At 39.7% G+C, this 14,895-nt stretch overlaps 1 protein-coding gene and 2 long non-coding RNA genes across 8 annotated transcripts in view; 1 reads left to right on the top strand and 2 right to left on the bottom strand.

Moving 5' to 3' along the window:
• LOC140635692 (uncharacterized) overlaps positions 1 to 785 on the bottom strand; it is a 32,323-nt gene extending 31,538 nt beyond the window's left edge. Inside the window, exon 1 of one of the 3 annotated variants that reach the window (XR_012033043.1) lies at positions 767 to 785. This is a non-coding gene — a long non-coding RNA (uncharacterized lncRNA). Of the gene's footprint in view, positions 1 to 14; positions 173 to 272; positions 292 to 766 lie in introns of those variants that run through there. The other 2 variants (XR_012033044.1, XR_012033040.1) reach the window with 2 other exon arrangements.
• Positions 7 to 11,533, top strand: CACYBP (calcyclin binding protein). 4 transcript variants are annotated; one of them, XM_072830712.1, is made up of 6 exons: positions 7 to 174; positions 4,653 to 4,872; positions 8,145 to 8,241; positions 8,488 to 8,587; positions 9,840 to 9,937; positions 10,957 to 11,533. In XM_072830712.1, the coding sequence occupies exons 2-6, from the start codon at positions 4,767 to 4,769 to the stop codon at positions 11,111 to 11,113; spliced, it is 558 nt and encodes a 185-aa protein (XP_072686813.1). In that variant the 5' UTR covers positions 7 to 174; positions 4,653 to 4,766; the 3' UTR covers positions 11,114 to 11,533. The 4 variants fall into 4 exon arrangements, with proteins under 4 accessions (XP_072686813.1, XP_072686810.1, XP_072686812.1 ...); XM_072830709.1 differs by lacking the exon at positions 7 to 174 and adding an exon at positions 400 to 676; XM_072830711.1 differs by lacking the exon at positions 7 to 174 and adding an exon at positions 711 to 1,034.
• On the bottom strand, positions 3,128 to 14,886 carry LOC140635693 (uncharacterized). The gene is made up of 2 exons (XR_012033045.1): positions 12,447 to 14,886; positions 3,128 to 11,928 (listed from the first exon to the last, which is right to left on the bottom strand). It is a non-coding gene; the product is annotated as an uncharacterized lncRNA (long non-coding RNA).
• Between the last annotated feature and the right edge of the window lie 9 nt (positions 14,887 to 14,895).

Here is a 14,895-nt window from a genome sequence, read left to right on the forward strand (position 1 = left end):
TTCAGGACACTAACTGTCAGTCTTTTCCGTTTTAACATAAAAAGGCTGCCTCTTCTCCCCCCTGGAGTCCGTTTCTCGCAAACGCTCATAAACTAGCTTTAGACAAGATGGCAGCCCTCCAGGGGACGAAACCAGCCGACTCTAACCAACTTCCGGTTTGGACCCCAAAAACCAGTACGTTATTTCCGGGGTTGGGTTAAGGCGCGTCATGACAGCGGTTCTGAGCTGCGACTGCGCAGCGGGTACACGCGAGGTCAAAGTAGAACACGTACAGTTTCCCGGGCGGGGAGGAAGAGGCGTTACTGTTCTCGAGCTGCTGGTTTGCTCGCGAGAGTTGAGCGTTGCTAGGAGGCTCGGCGGGAGGGGCGGGGCCAGGGTCGGCGGGGCGGGGCTGGGCGGGGCTAGGCGAGGCGGGCGGCGCGCGCGCGGAGTGAGGGGTTGGGGGGGGTGCGCCGGCGACGGACTCGCGAAGGTTCCAGAGGCGCCGCGTGCGGGAGGCGGGCCGGGTCTCGCGCCGGGTCGGGTGTGCGCGCAGGCTTGGGGCGCTGCGAGCCGTGCGGGTGGGGCCTGCGTCCGGGCGAGCGCGTTCCGTGCGGTGTTTCCTGTTCCCTCCCCTGCGCGGCTGCAGCTCGGGCCTTGCCTGATCAGCCCGACCATGGCTTCAGCTTTGGAAGAGGTAAGGGTCTGGCTTCATCTTCCTCACGCGGCCGTGCGGGGCTTCGAGCGCCGGCGCTCGCGCCCGTCCCCCGCCCCCCGCCCCGCGTACCTAGCGGAGGAGCCGGCGGCCGCCTCCCTGGCTCCTTCCTGCGTCGTCGGCTCCCCGAGCTCTGCCTCGGCCGACCCGCCGCCCACCTGCAGCGGCCCCTGCCGGCTTCCGGCCTCCGGCCTCCGCTGAAGTGGTGCCCCCGGGGAGCGGGGCGGGCTGGTCACCTTCACGTTCCCCTCAGGCCCCGCCGCTCCCGCCGGCCGAGCCCGAGGACGCGAGGCTGCTTTACGTAAACGCTGGCTGCAGAAACCGAGGTGCACTCCGCCGGGTGAGGCTGCCGGCGCTCGGCTTCCAGTCGCGTTTTCTCAGCGCGCTTTAGTGGCTGTGTGCATCGGGGCGAGTTGTGCGCTTCTCGGCCCCACAGCAGCGTCCATTTCCGAGTTAGAAAGGCCAGGCACTACTATTAAATGTTGAAAACCCTGCCTGGCAAACTGTAGCGTGCTATGTGGGCTTTAAAACTAAGTAAATTGGACGGTTAAGTGTTACTAGCGGTGGGAAATAGCCATTTTCTCTTGTAAGCTCTGTGAAGTCTGAACAGGAACGGTTTAACTTTTTTTTGAAGACTTAGTTCGCGCACTTTCAAAATGGGAATAAACCGTACTTGCATTGCCCTTTTCCTGGCCCAAGGTGGTTCTCCGTACATGATACTGCTGAGTGTTAACTAGATTTGTTCTCTGGAAATCTTTCCCTCAATATGAACAAGTTTGAGAAATCTCATACCTGACTTGGAAGTCCTTAGAATCTGCTGTAGATGAAGAAAATGCGTGTGTGTGCGTGGGTACGTATTATACTGGATCCCTTGCCCCGGGTCTATGTTCTGTCACAGATAGGCCTTGGCTGCCCGAGTGCCCTGGGGAAACCACCTCTGCAGTGGCTTTACGGGCACACTTTATGGATAGCTCCGTATTAGCCCTCTTCAAAATCAGGGATTTTTCCTCAGTTGAGGTAGTTAAAAATACACTCAGGTTTCTGGGGTTGTTTTTGTTTGATATAAAATTCACTGTTCAATCATTTTAAAGTGTGTTGTCCATTGCTGTTTAGTACATTCAGTGTTGCACAGCTGTCACTTCTTTATAATTCCACAACATTCACGTCATCACCAAGAGAAACCTATTAAGCGTATTAGGCCATCCCTTACGATTGTCCCTCCACAACCACTAATTGCTTTGTCTCTGTGGATTTGCCTATTCCAATAGGCAAATGGAATCTTACGGTATGTGGCCTTTTGCTTTTTGGCTTTTTTCACTTAACATAATCTCTAGCTCCTCCGTGGTGTGGCGGGTTTTCCTTTTTTATGGCTGAATAATATTCCATTATATGGATATGCCACATTTTGTTTCTTCTTTATCGGTTGATGGACATTTGGATTGATTTTTGGCCATTGTGAACTGTGCTGCTGTGAATATTGTGTACAGCTTTTTATGTGGACGTGTTTCCAATTCTGTGAGGTGTGTATCTAAGAGTGGAATTGCAGGAGCTCGTGAATTCTTTTTTTCAAAGTGGCTGTACCACATTACCACAAACTGTATGAAGGCATCAGTTTCCACCTACCCTTGTAAGACTTGTTATGGGGGGGGGGGGGGATTTTTGTTGATATTGGCCACCCTGGGGGTGGGAAGTGGCATCCTATTGTGATTTTGATGCACATTTCCTAAATGATTAAAGATGTTGAGCATCTTTTTTCATGTGCTTGATGTGATGGCTGTATTCAAACTCCTTTGCTTATTTTGAGACCCTTTGGTTTTAATGCTTCTTGTTGAAGAAATCGGAAATAGATAAGATAAAGCTTGAATATGTTTATGGGTGGCGGTAAAAGGAATGTGTGATTTTGCATAAGGAACACGAATGCTGAGGTAAATTAGATGAGAAACTGCTGTATCTATGTCATAAGTATGTGTGCAGAAAAAGTACCAAAGGGATCAATGTTACTGGTTTCAGGTCTGCAAATAACAGAACTGAGGAATTAAAAATAGGCCTGTTGGAAAGTCGCCTCAGAATTAGAGTGGCTCCCTTTTTTTTATAGTATGTGAGTCAAAACTGGCTGTAAAGAGGGCCTGAGAATCCCTAATTCTCAGAGTTAAGTCTGCTAGAAAAAAGGGTATCTATCCAGTCAAAAAAATAAAACATCTTGTTTAGACTTGATATATTTTCTATTTTGTTGTTGTTATTACCTGAATCCTTACTTGGGAACAAATACACTGATTTTACATTTCAAAATTTTTATCATATTGGTGTTAGAATCCATGTGAATTTTTTAGATCACCATAATGAAATATTGCTTCGAACAAAAGCATCTTGGATCTGTGCTTAAAAAGATGAAATTGCAGTATTGTCTTAGTAATATGAGTTTTTGGGGGGAGGCGAGTAGATAAATAAGGACAGGAGAACTGCCACAGTTGGACTTTTTATTTACCATCCTAGTAGTTAACGGTAAGTGAAGTGAGAGCATCAGAGTTAAATGAGATGATAAAAGACTAAGGGGTAGAAAGCATTTGTTTTTCTCTTCATTTTGTAAGACTTAGAAAACAAAGACTTTAAAACTCTACTTGGACATTATACTGAGTTATCAAGCATTTAAAGTTTTTGTTTTGTTTTGTTTTGTTTTTTTAATTCATTAGAGGCAGAGACACAGGCAGAGGGAGAAGCAGGCTCCATGCAAGGAGCCCGACGCCGGACTCGATCCTGGGACTCCAGGATCACGCCCTGGGCCGAAGGCAGGCACTAAACTGCTGAGCCACCCAGGGATCCCTGCATTTAAAGACTTTTATATTGCATTTTTAAAATATGATTTCAGGCTAAAGTGTACAAGGTCAGATTGCTATTAAGCCAGAATGTAGTTATTTTAAGAAAAATGAAATCCTTGTTTGCAAGGATCTTTTGCATTTGTAGTATATCAGAGGATAATTGGGGAAAAGGTTTTAAGCTGATTAATTATCAAAGAGTGTCTTCAACTATAGAACTTCATAAAATATTGGCCCTCTCTCTAGAAAGTAGAAATAAACACTGGTAGGCGATGTATTGGCACGCAGAGAAAAGAACAGGTGGTTTTTCAGCGATCCAGGAGTGTGTCGCAGTTTGGATATTTTGCCTAGGTACTTCTCCTCTATGGGGCAACTAAGACCCAGACTTTTGACTACATTAACCAGGAGATTCAGAACAAGACCTTTTCTTTTCTTTTTTTAAGATTTTATGTATTCACGAGAGATGTAGAAAAGCAGAGACATGGGCAGAGGGAGAAGCAGGCTCCCTCTGGGGAGCCTGATGCGGGACTCAATCCCAGGACCCCAGGACCACGACCTGAGCTAAAGGCAGATGTTCACCCACTGAGCCACCCAGACGTCCCAAGATTTTTTCTTAAAAGCATCATAATGTCTTTATTTTTTTATTTCTTAAAAATAGAAAATTTTTAATGTCTAGTAGTTGGGGTAAGAACCAGTCACAGAAAGTAGACTACCTCACTCAGTAAAGTTGCTGTAGCATTTCACCATGTTCGTTGTGTATTCACTTATCTTTTTTAAGATTTTTAAAATTCCTAATACGATGACTAAACATGTTTTAAGGAAATACATAAATATAACATTGCTTCATTCAACTTTTATGAATCACAGTATCTTGTAAATAAAATGTTCCAAAACAAAGGCAGATAACAGCTACCAAACTGGGAAATATAGGTTTGATTCATTATTGTTACTTTAAGTTTTCGGAAGCTTTAGTTATTTACAGCTCAATAGGCTGGAGAAAAGAATCTCAGGTTGCAGCCCAACCCTAGAAAATTTCAATGAATCTCTCAATTCTTGGCTTTTCAGTAAGCTGAAATGACTAGTAGGCACAATATCCAGCTATTATTATATTTGTCATAGCTAACTTACCTTCTATTTTAACACAGCTACAGAAAGATCTAGAAGAGGTGAAGGTGCTTCTGGAAAAGGCCAATAGAAAAAGAGTACGTGATGCCCTTACAGTTGAAAAATCCAAGATCGAGACAGAAATCAAGAACAAGATGCAACAGAAATCACAGAGAAAAGCAGAACTTCTTGACAATGAGAAGCCAGCCGCTGTGGTTGCTCCCATTACAACAGGATATACAGTAAAAATCAGTAATTACGGTATGACTCACTACCCTACATCCAGCTCTTTCTGCCTTCCAGCAACTTATTTCTCAGTAGTGACCCACTAAATTAGACCCACTAATTTTTAAAATAGTCTGTTTTTGGTGGTTTGAAAGACAAGACCCATTTTATTAAGATCTCTGGAAGAGATGAAAAGGGAAAGAACAGATTTAAAAGCTGTCAGCAAGAGCAAGATGATATATATAGTGAGTGGCAATGAGAATGAACCTATTCTGAAATATGTTCAGCATTTAAGGAACACAGTTGTTTTGTTTTAATCCTGTTTCGCATTTTATTTTGCTAAACAATGAGCAGTATTATCTAAAGAAAGGAATGTAGGTAAATTCAAGAAACAGTTTTGAGTGCCTGATCTATGTCACTCTTGTGCTTGGGCCTGTAGATGCACAATAGTGACCAAGACCCAATCCTTGCTTGTGGTGTGATTAGGACACAGACATACAACTAACACCATAACATGTAAATGATACCATTTTCCCTCAGATCATTTTGGGATAGTCATTTTTCTTTGTGCTCGCAATGTCTAGGACAAATATTACTTAATATTTGCTCAAATGAAACAAAGGTTGTGAAGTTTTGTGGGAATACAGCTGATGTAATCTGAAGGAGGTAGGGAATGGAGACTTAGAAGAGACATTTGAGGTTGAAGGTTGAATTTGGCAAGTGTAAGAAAAGGAAGGGGATTGTGTGAGCAGAGAACACGCATAGAGCCATGAGAGGCAGCATGTATTTTCCATATTGTCATAATGGAAAACTGTGCTGTGCTTAAGAGCTGTAGTATAGTATAGTGAGGTATGCTTTGTACTTGACTATAAGAAACTGGTTTAAGCTTATAGGATTACGGCATATACCCAGCAACCTTGATTTGCGTTAAGGGAGAAACTTCTCAATGTGGAACTCAATGTGGAAGATGGATCAAATGAATGGGAAGAAACTAGATGTAGGTCTTCAGAAACCCTTTAGAATGTCTTTTGATTAACACTACATTTCTATAGGACTAAGCAAGGGACAGTCAAGGATATATATATACACACACACACAACCTATATATATACAATAAATTTGTAAACGTTTTTATGTGAAGTTTGTATTTTTTTGTTGACAGAATTCATCTAATACACACAACCTATATATACATAATAAATTTGTAAACATTTTTATGTGAAGTTTTATTTTTTTGTTGACAGAATTCATGTAGGTTAGAGACTAATATGAATAGTTTGATAATATATACTGAAATGGCATTTAGTAGGTATATTGGTAGGTTAGTCAAATTAGATTTGGATGAATCGGACCTATATTTTACTGTGTCAGGGAAGGGAATTGAAAAAGCTATGATTGCCTTTGAACTGTTTAGAGAAACAAATGATTATGAAATTAGGTAATACTAATATTTAGCCATTAGTTTAATAGAGAATTATGGATCCTTAGGTACAGGACAAAATTTCCACAAAAAGAAACTGCTTTTTAAATTTGAGTATAGGTGACCCACAATGAGACATTAGTTTCGGGTGTACAGCATAGTGATTCAGCACCTCTCTGTTAATGCTGTGCTCACAAGTGTAACTACCCATTTGTCACTGTACAATGCTATTATAGTGTCATCTATATTATGCTGTGCCTTATATTCTCCCCAATTTATTCATCCCATAACTAGAAGCCTGTATCTCCTACACCCCTTTACCACTGTGCCTATTTCTTCCCCTTAACCCAGGCAACCATTGGTTTGTTCTCAGTACTTAGGGATTTATTTTTGATTTTGCTTGGTTTTTCAGATTCAACATATAAATGAAATCATACAGTATTTGACTTAGCATAATACTCTCTAGAGCCATCCATGTTGTGAATAGCAAAATCTCCTTTTTTATGGCTGAGTAGTAGTAATTCCATTGTCCTATGTACCACATCTTTATCCATTCATCTGTTTACAGACACTTAGGTCGCTTCCCTCTTTTGGCTATTGTAAATAATGTTGCAGTAAACATAGGGGTGCATGTATCTTTTTTTTTTTTTTTTCATGTATCTTTTCTTTTTTTTTTTTTTTTTTAAATTTTTATTTATTTATGATAGTCAGAGAGAGAGAGAGAGAGAGAGGCAGAGACACAGGCAGAGGGAGAAGCAGGCTCCATGCACCGGGAGCCCGACGTGGGATTCGATCCCGGGTCTCCAGGATCGTGCCCTGGGCCAAAGGCAGGCGCCAAACCGCTGCGCCACCCAGGGATCCCTCATGTATCTTTTCAAAGTAGTGTTTTTGTTTTCCACAAGTAAATACCCCATAGTAAATTTACTGAATCATAATGGTATTCCTATTTTGAATTAACTGATTAAGCTCCATAACTGTTTTCTACTTTGGCTGTACCAATTTATATTCCCACAGTGTACAAGGGTTCCTTTTTCTCCATATCCACACTCACATTTGTTATTTCATGATTTTTTTTTTCTTTTAAATTCTAGACATTCTGACCAGATGTAAGGTAACATCTCATTGTAGTTTTGATTGGTATTTCCTATGATTAGTGATGTTGTACATCTTTTCATGTGTCTTGGCTAACTGTATGTCCTTTGGGAAAACATTTATTCAGGTCCTCTGCCCATATTTTAATTGGATTGTTTGAGGGGTTTTGGTGTTGAATTATATGCAAGTTCTTTATTTTATATATTAACCCCTAATCAGATTACTTGCAGATATCTTATCCCATTCAGTAGGTGGCCTTTTCATTTCATTGATAGTTCTTTTATATACAAAAGCTATTTATTTTAGTGTGGACATAACTGTTTTTGCTTTTGTTTTGTGCCTCAAGAGCCACATCTAGAAAAATGTTGCTCTGGCCAATGCCAAAGCCACTATTGTCCGTGTTCTCTTCTAGAAGCTTAGGGTTTCATGTCTCACATTTTGGTCCTTGTCTATTTTAAGTTTATTTTTGTGTGTGGTGGTAGAAAAATGAACTATTCTTAAAGAATGTGTTAAATGATCATATTCCTTATTCTAATGAATTAAAAAAGGGGGAGCTCTGTGTTTAAAAAAACCTGGATTTTAGAAGTTCTGCCACTAGCTAGATGCCTAATTTTGGGTAGATTTTGTAGCTTTGTTACAAGCTCAATTTCTCCATCTAGAAAATTTCTTATATTTTTAATATTTCCCATGTTTCTAATACTAGAATTTAGTTTCCAACAGTTTTAGGAGCCATATGCATTTGCTGTTCTAGAGATAGTTACTGACTTTATTCATGTCCCTTTTTTGTTATTACTAGGATGGGATCAGTCAGATAAATTTGTGAAAATCTACATTACTTTAACTGGAGTTCATCAGGTCCCCACCGAGAATGTGCAGGTGCATTTCACAGAGAGGTGAGTTCTCACAAATGGGAAGTATAATGATCATTAAGTCAGAGATTGCCTTATTACTCCTTTTCTTGTCAGTTTCTAAAACTGTTTAAATTTAGAATTCTCCTTTCCACCTACTTTGAAGAGGTTAATATCACCAAGGATGGACAAATGCACATCCTAAAATAAAACTTATGGCTTTTTTCCACAAGAGCTATAGAGCACCTCTCATATAACCAGAAAGATCATGTATTCACTATTGTATTGTAGGTCATTTGATCTTTTGGTAAAGAATCTAAATGGGAAGAGTTACTCCATGATTGTGAACAATCTCTTAAAACCCATCTCTGTGGAAGGCAGTTCAAAAAAGGTAAGTTTGCTTTTATTTTATTGTGAAACCTCATTAAATTGAACCAGGTTAATTTAGAATTGAGAAAAACTAGAATTTTTCTGTAATGGATCAGCAACTACAGCCTGATGGCTATGTTATTGGAACAGGCCCCCCTATTCTCTTGTTTGTGTGTTCTCTGGCGCTGATTATGTTATAATGGCATAATTAAGTAGCTGCGCCAGAAGCCTAAAATATTAACTATCTGGCCCTTTGTCAACTCTTGCCTCTAGAATAGATCATTATAAGAATATTGCATTTAAATCAGGAGGGGAAAAAAATAAATCAGGAGGGGAATAAGCTTCTAAATTGATTAAGAGTGAGCTTGAATATTAATGTCAAAAAAATAAAAAGAATTTTAATGTCAGTTTTGCCACTTACTAGTTGTGACTTTCTGGCAGCTCAATCATTCTGTGCCTCAGTTTCCTCATTTGTACAATGGGAATAATTTATTTTACAAAGCTGAAATTATATACTGAAATGAAATACATATAAAATGGTTAAATTAATGGTAGCTATTATTAGAAGCACCATACCTAAATTTTTGATACATAAAAAGACTTAATTAAGCTAAGTTAGGCTAAGGACTTAGCCTAACTAGAATTAGTAAAATCTATAAAAATAAATAGCCTTTTAAACTACTACACTTTTCACTAATTCAGATAATCTCTTTTCTATTTAAGTTAAATAAGGTTTAATGCAGCTGGCACATAAATGTGCCATTCTGCCATCTGTGTTTACATAATTATGTAGCAGCTTAAAGGCAGTATTAGAATATAATTTATTAATTAGCTTGTGTCTCCGTGCTTCCTCCTTCATCCATTAATCTCATAGTTGAATAAATACTCAAAAGAATCCTGGGAATTACATGGATTGTTGTTGAAACAGTTGAAATTATATGATTTTGCTTTGTGCCTATCTCTGATCCCTCTTACTCTATCACTCTCCTTCAATCACCAAAATCCCACCACACACACTCTTTTTTTTTTTTTATCAGACCCACCAAAATCATCCTGTTTTATAGCCTATCTTGCTGTGCCCTTCTGGATCTTGGGTCACAGCTCAGATTTCACCTCACAGAGGCCTTTCCTAATGAAGTTCTTCCCTCAAACCCCATTAACACCTTCTTTGTCTTGGTTTTTGTCTTAACATAATAGTAACTTGATTGAGTAAATGTTTTCCAAATAACCATGTTTATCGCCACATGCTGTAAGTTGTACTTGTTTTCTTCCAGGTCAAGACAGATACAGTTCTTATCTTATGTAGAAAGAAAGCAGAAAACACACGGTGGGACTACCTGACTCAGGTTGAAAAAGAATGCAAAGAGAAAGAGTGAGTTTACTTTCATTTCTTTAAGAATTTTAATGTATTCTTTGCTGGGATTGTAGATTTTTAACACTTTGCCATTGTGGATAAGAGTTGTATGTGATTTGACCATTTACCTCTTAATGTTCTCTGAGTAACCCAAGCATCTTACATCTTTCTGTCCACTTATCTAAGGAGGGCACATGTCCAGGAAGTTGCTTTTTACAGTGGACTTAGTTTTGATTGGGTCTTTTGTATTGGTTCTTAACCCTGGGCTTTTAAGAGAGGGATCATGTGTGAGCAGATTTGGGGGGGCGGGGAATGCGGCGCAGCCAAGGGAGAGAGAATCTTAAAGGGCTCCACACCCAGTACAGAGCCTGACACAGGGCTCTCCATCTCTCGACTCTGAGATGATGACCTGAGCTGAAACCAAGAGTCAGACACATAACCAAATAAGCCATCCAGGAGCCCGGCCAGTTGTGCTTCTATGTAGCTTGTGTGTCCATTCCCAGAGGTTCCATTTCATTAGTCCCAGATACCTAGATACACTTTTTGAATTCCACAAAAGTTTCTCATATGTAATTAGTTTCACTCTCACTGGCATAGAGTAAAAAAGACTATTTTTATCCTACTTAATGGCTATTCTAAAAAGTGTTTATTTAAAGATACTTCCATTCTAGGTCAACCTGTTCCTCTGCTTGAATGTACTGCAGCGGTGATGTCCTACATTAACTTGTTTCTTTCACTCCTCCCCTGTAGCCTGGTGCACTTGGTTGGCTAGGGTTAGGAACTATATGTATCTGAATTGACTTAAATCTAGAACAAATTGCCTGTGTACAGGACCATGTTTTTCTCTTGTTGCATCCTCAGTACCTAGTTATGCGAGCTGGCCCTTAACGAGAGAAGTGAAAAATGTAAAGTTAATTAGTCCTTCCTGGACATAGAGCCAGAGGCACTAATTATATTAAGTACCATATCATATCAGTAAATGGGATCATTTAGATAGATATCTATCTCCATTACTGATTGTTTTCTTTTTCTTACAGAAAGCCCTCCTATGACACTGAAACAGATCCCAGTGAGGGATTGATGAATGTGCTAAAGAAAATTTATGAAGATGGAGATGATGATATGAAGCGAACCATTAATAAAGCCTGGGTGGAATCAAGAGAGAAGCAAGCCAAAGGAGACACAGAATTTTAAGACTTTAAAAGTCATTTTGGGAACTGTGATGTGGAAATATTGATGTTTCCAATGAGGAAATGTTGGTGAGCTGCACAGATAAATCTGACAGATAACTACTTACATAGCCTTCTTCTAAGTAAAGGCAGTGAACTCTCCCATTTCCTCCTGGAGGATTTATTTAAATAAAATATGCTTATTAAAACACTTCCTCCAAAGATGGTTTCCTTAGTAATCTGGGCATTTGTTCAAAAAAGGATAATATTGTATTCTTGTGTGAAATGTAAAAAAAAGCAAGTCTTGCCTAATGATAATGCCACATTGTGTGTATTTTTGTTCTGCTAAGAGGTAGAAAAGTTATTGTTTGCCTATAAGTTCTTGATAATCAGCTCCCACCAATGTAAGAATAAGTAAAAATAAAACCTGAATTTTTGCATAAAATGAGAATTTGTATCTGTGTTTCAAGATTGCAATAGTTTTTTCTCTGAGCAGCTTTATATACCACACATTAACCATGCCCTACTAAACCAATCAGACGTTTTCCTCTAGATTTAAATGTTCAGAAATAAAACTAAATCTAAAAATAAAAATCCATCTATTCTATGTTCAGTAGTTGATTAGGTTTTGTTCAATGGAATAGTTCTGTCCAGGAGTATGTTAAGAAAGGCTTTTAAGGGCAGCCGGGGTAGCTCAGCGGTTTAGCGCCACCTTCGGCCCAGGGCCTGATGCTGGAGACCCAGGATCGAATCCCACGTCGGGCTCCCTACATGGAGCCTGCTTCTCCTTTTGCCTGTGTCTCTGCCTCTCTGTGTCTCTCATGAATAAATGAATAAAGTCTTAAAAAAAAAAAAAAAAGGCTTTTAAAAGGGAGGATTTTAGAGTTTACTCCAAAAAATCAGAAGATGCCTTGTGATCTTCATTACTACGTTGTATTTGCCAATACAATTAGATAAAAAGAAAGCAATTAAACACATCTAACTACAATTAAGAGAATTTGGTAAAAGCAGTAGGGTTTTAAATTAACACATAGGTAACTTTTAGAATATAGTAACAGTAACAGCATTTCAAAACTGCAAGAGAGCTGAGCATTTGACATAACAGCCAAACAGATCAAAGTTCTCAATGTCAAAATGAAGCCTTATGAATACTTAAGACACACGGACAGAGCTCCAAGACTATACTATGTGATTTCAAATCTAGAAGTCAAAGCTAAATCTGGACGATTTTAACTACATAATGTTCACATGGCAAAGACTCCACAGTAGTACCCAAAACAGGACATACTGAGGATTCCCAAACCAGCTTCATAGAAAAAGCAATATAAATGACTTCAATATATGCAAAAGATCCTCACCTTGTTCAGAAGACAAAAACACTTTTACTGGAAAAATTCCCAAAAGTTTAATCTGTTGAGAGTATGGGGAAATACCTAATACGGGAATGGAATAAAGGTGAAGGTTAAAACTGTTGTTAATACCCACCTGAATTATATTTGCATTTATCCTTTGACAATTCTACTTCTAGCCTCTTACCTCACAGCTAACACTGGCAAAAATTTGGAATGATAAATGAAAAAAATTGGAATACCCAAATGTTAACAGGACTAGCTGAATAAACCTATCTACATAGGAGGTCTTTACAGTCACAAGAAGAAATGACTTTCTAGATACTGATAAAGATTGATCACCAGGATATAGGAAAAGCAAGTACAGAAAATTGTTTATGGTAAACTTACCCTAGTGTCTAAAAGGGTGAGATGTGTGAATACACAGACATACAAGTACTTCAAAAACTAGAATAACCCAAAAACAAAAAAAAGGGGGGGTAACATAGGGGAAAGAATGAGGTGGGATGAGAATGGTACTTGTGAGTGCACTTTTGTCTAGTTTCAACTTTAGAACCATTTTAAATTTAACATTTAAAAGCTAAATAAAAAGTAATCCTCACATTTGGAAACCTAACATAGCAAGTGAGATGGGACACCCACAGAAGTCTTAACACTACGATCAATTAGTGAAATCAGTTTACGTTGAAGCAATTTATATGTATTACATGATAAAGGTAATGAACAAGTCATTAGGAGCTTATACTTGGACAAGTACAGAATCAATATAAATTTACCATTATTTTTTAAAATGCACATTTCTTAGCAACACCCACCAGAAGGGCAAGAACAATTCAGAATTCAGTAGCAAACAGCAGTACCCTTAGTGCTCATATGTGGTCTCTAAACGTCCCTACTAAAAGGATCAGGGATTCTTGAAAAAATGTCTGAAAATAACAAAGGTAAGCCTGCATTACATTATGACAAAAAATGAGGAAATACCAAATATCGTTCATCAAGTCAACAAGATACAGGACCCACCAATGGGAGGACAACCAGAAAGGTGCCTTCTGATGTGACTGGAAGTAGTACACAGCTCACTTGTGAAAATGCATTCCTAAAAATTGAGCCTGAATCTAGTTGTCTCTGTAACTAGGTTTTAGGGATGGAGCAATAAAGGACACGTGAATAGCCAAATGTTGACCCTTCTACAGGACAAATGACCTGGCTCCTCCAACAAATGAGTGACCTGAAAACGTTAGAATGAGCCACCAAGTAAGGTCGATGGATCATACTGGGATCCCCGATTCAAACAATGGAAAATGAAAACAAATGAAAAGCAGGTGTCCTACCATTGATAACGCCAGAAATCAACACATGTGGTCTTCTAGTTATGATCTGATGGGTTACTAGTCGGGATATTAGCTAGAGCATTCCAGCTCGTAAGCTATAACATAAACTTGGGAAACATGAATCCAAAGTTTGTGATCATTCTCTCACAGCTTCACCTCCACCAAAATTCCAGACTCTGCTCTGCAGCGGCACACCAGACTTCTCCACTGGGAAGACAGGCATCTCAAACAGCACGAATGAAACCTCAGCCCAACCCACCTGCCCCTTTTCCTCCAAACCAATTCTTTTCTTCCTGTGTTTCCTATCTTGGGGTTGCCTTCTACCATCCATTCAATCCCCCTTACCAGGAATCCACAGGCCCCTTTACCTCTTCAATATAATGAGTCTCTAAGTCTTGCCTGATTTTCTAAGTAAGACTTCTTAAAATCTATCCTCTTGCTTGCCTCCACTCCCTTAGTTCAGGCCGTGGTCTTCCAGAACAATTGTGACACCCTGCTAACTGGTTTAGATCTACCACACCATTGTTTGTTGTCTGTAGGGCAACTGGTGATTATCAATCCTCTGCTCAAAACTTTCAATAGCTGGTATTTCACTGAAGGCTTACCTTCCCAGAATGTGGTATCTTCCGTGAGATGGCCTTTGTCTCGTGTTTCATGTTTCTCACCCAGTGAAGGGACTGCTGTCCCACTCTGATGCCTTCGCGCCTCTGCTTCCACGGTTCCCCTTGCCAAAATTTCATCCCTTGCCTCTTAAGTTCAGACGTCAGCTCTGGGAATATTTTGCTGACGTTACATAGGTGCTTGCCTACTACACCCTGGACATTTCTATCACTGAAGCAGATCACTGCTGAGTTACTGAACAAGACGATCTATTTTTTTTTTGAAAGAATTTTTTTTAAAGATTTTTTTTTTTAAAGATTTTATTTATTCATGATAGACATAGGGGGAGAGAGAGGCAGAAACACAGGCAGAGGGAGAAGCAGGCTCCATGCAGGGAGCCCGATGTGGGACTCGATCCTGGGACTCCAGAATCGCGCCCTGGGCCAAAGGCAGGCACTAAACCGCTGCGCCACCCAGGGATCCCTTTTTTAAAGATTTTATTTATTCATGAGAATAATATTAATATT

The sequence above is a fragment of the Canis lupus genome, chromosome 6 (genome assembly GCF_048164855.1).
Source record: "Canis lupus baileyi chromosome 6, mCanLup2.hap1, whole genome shotgun sequence".
Taxonomy (NCBI): domain Eukaryota; kingdom Metazoa; phylum Chordata; class Mammalia; order Carnivora; family Canidae; genus Canis; species Canis lupus.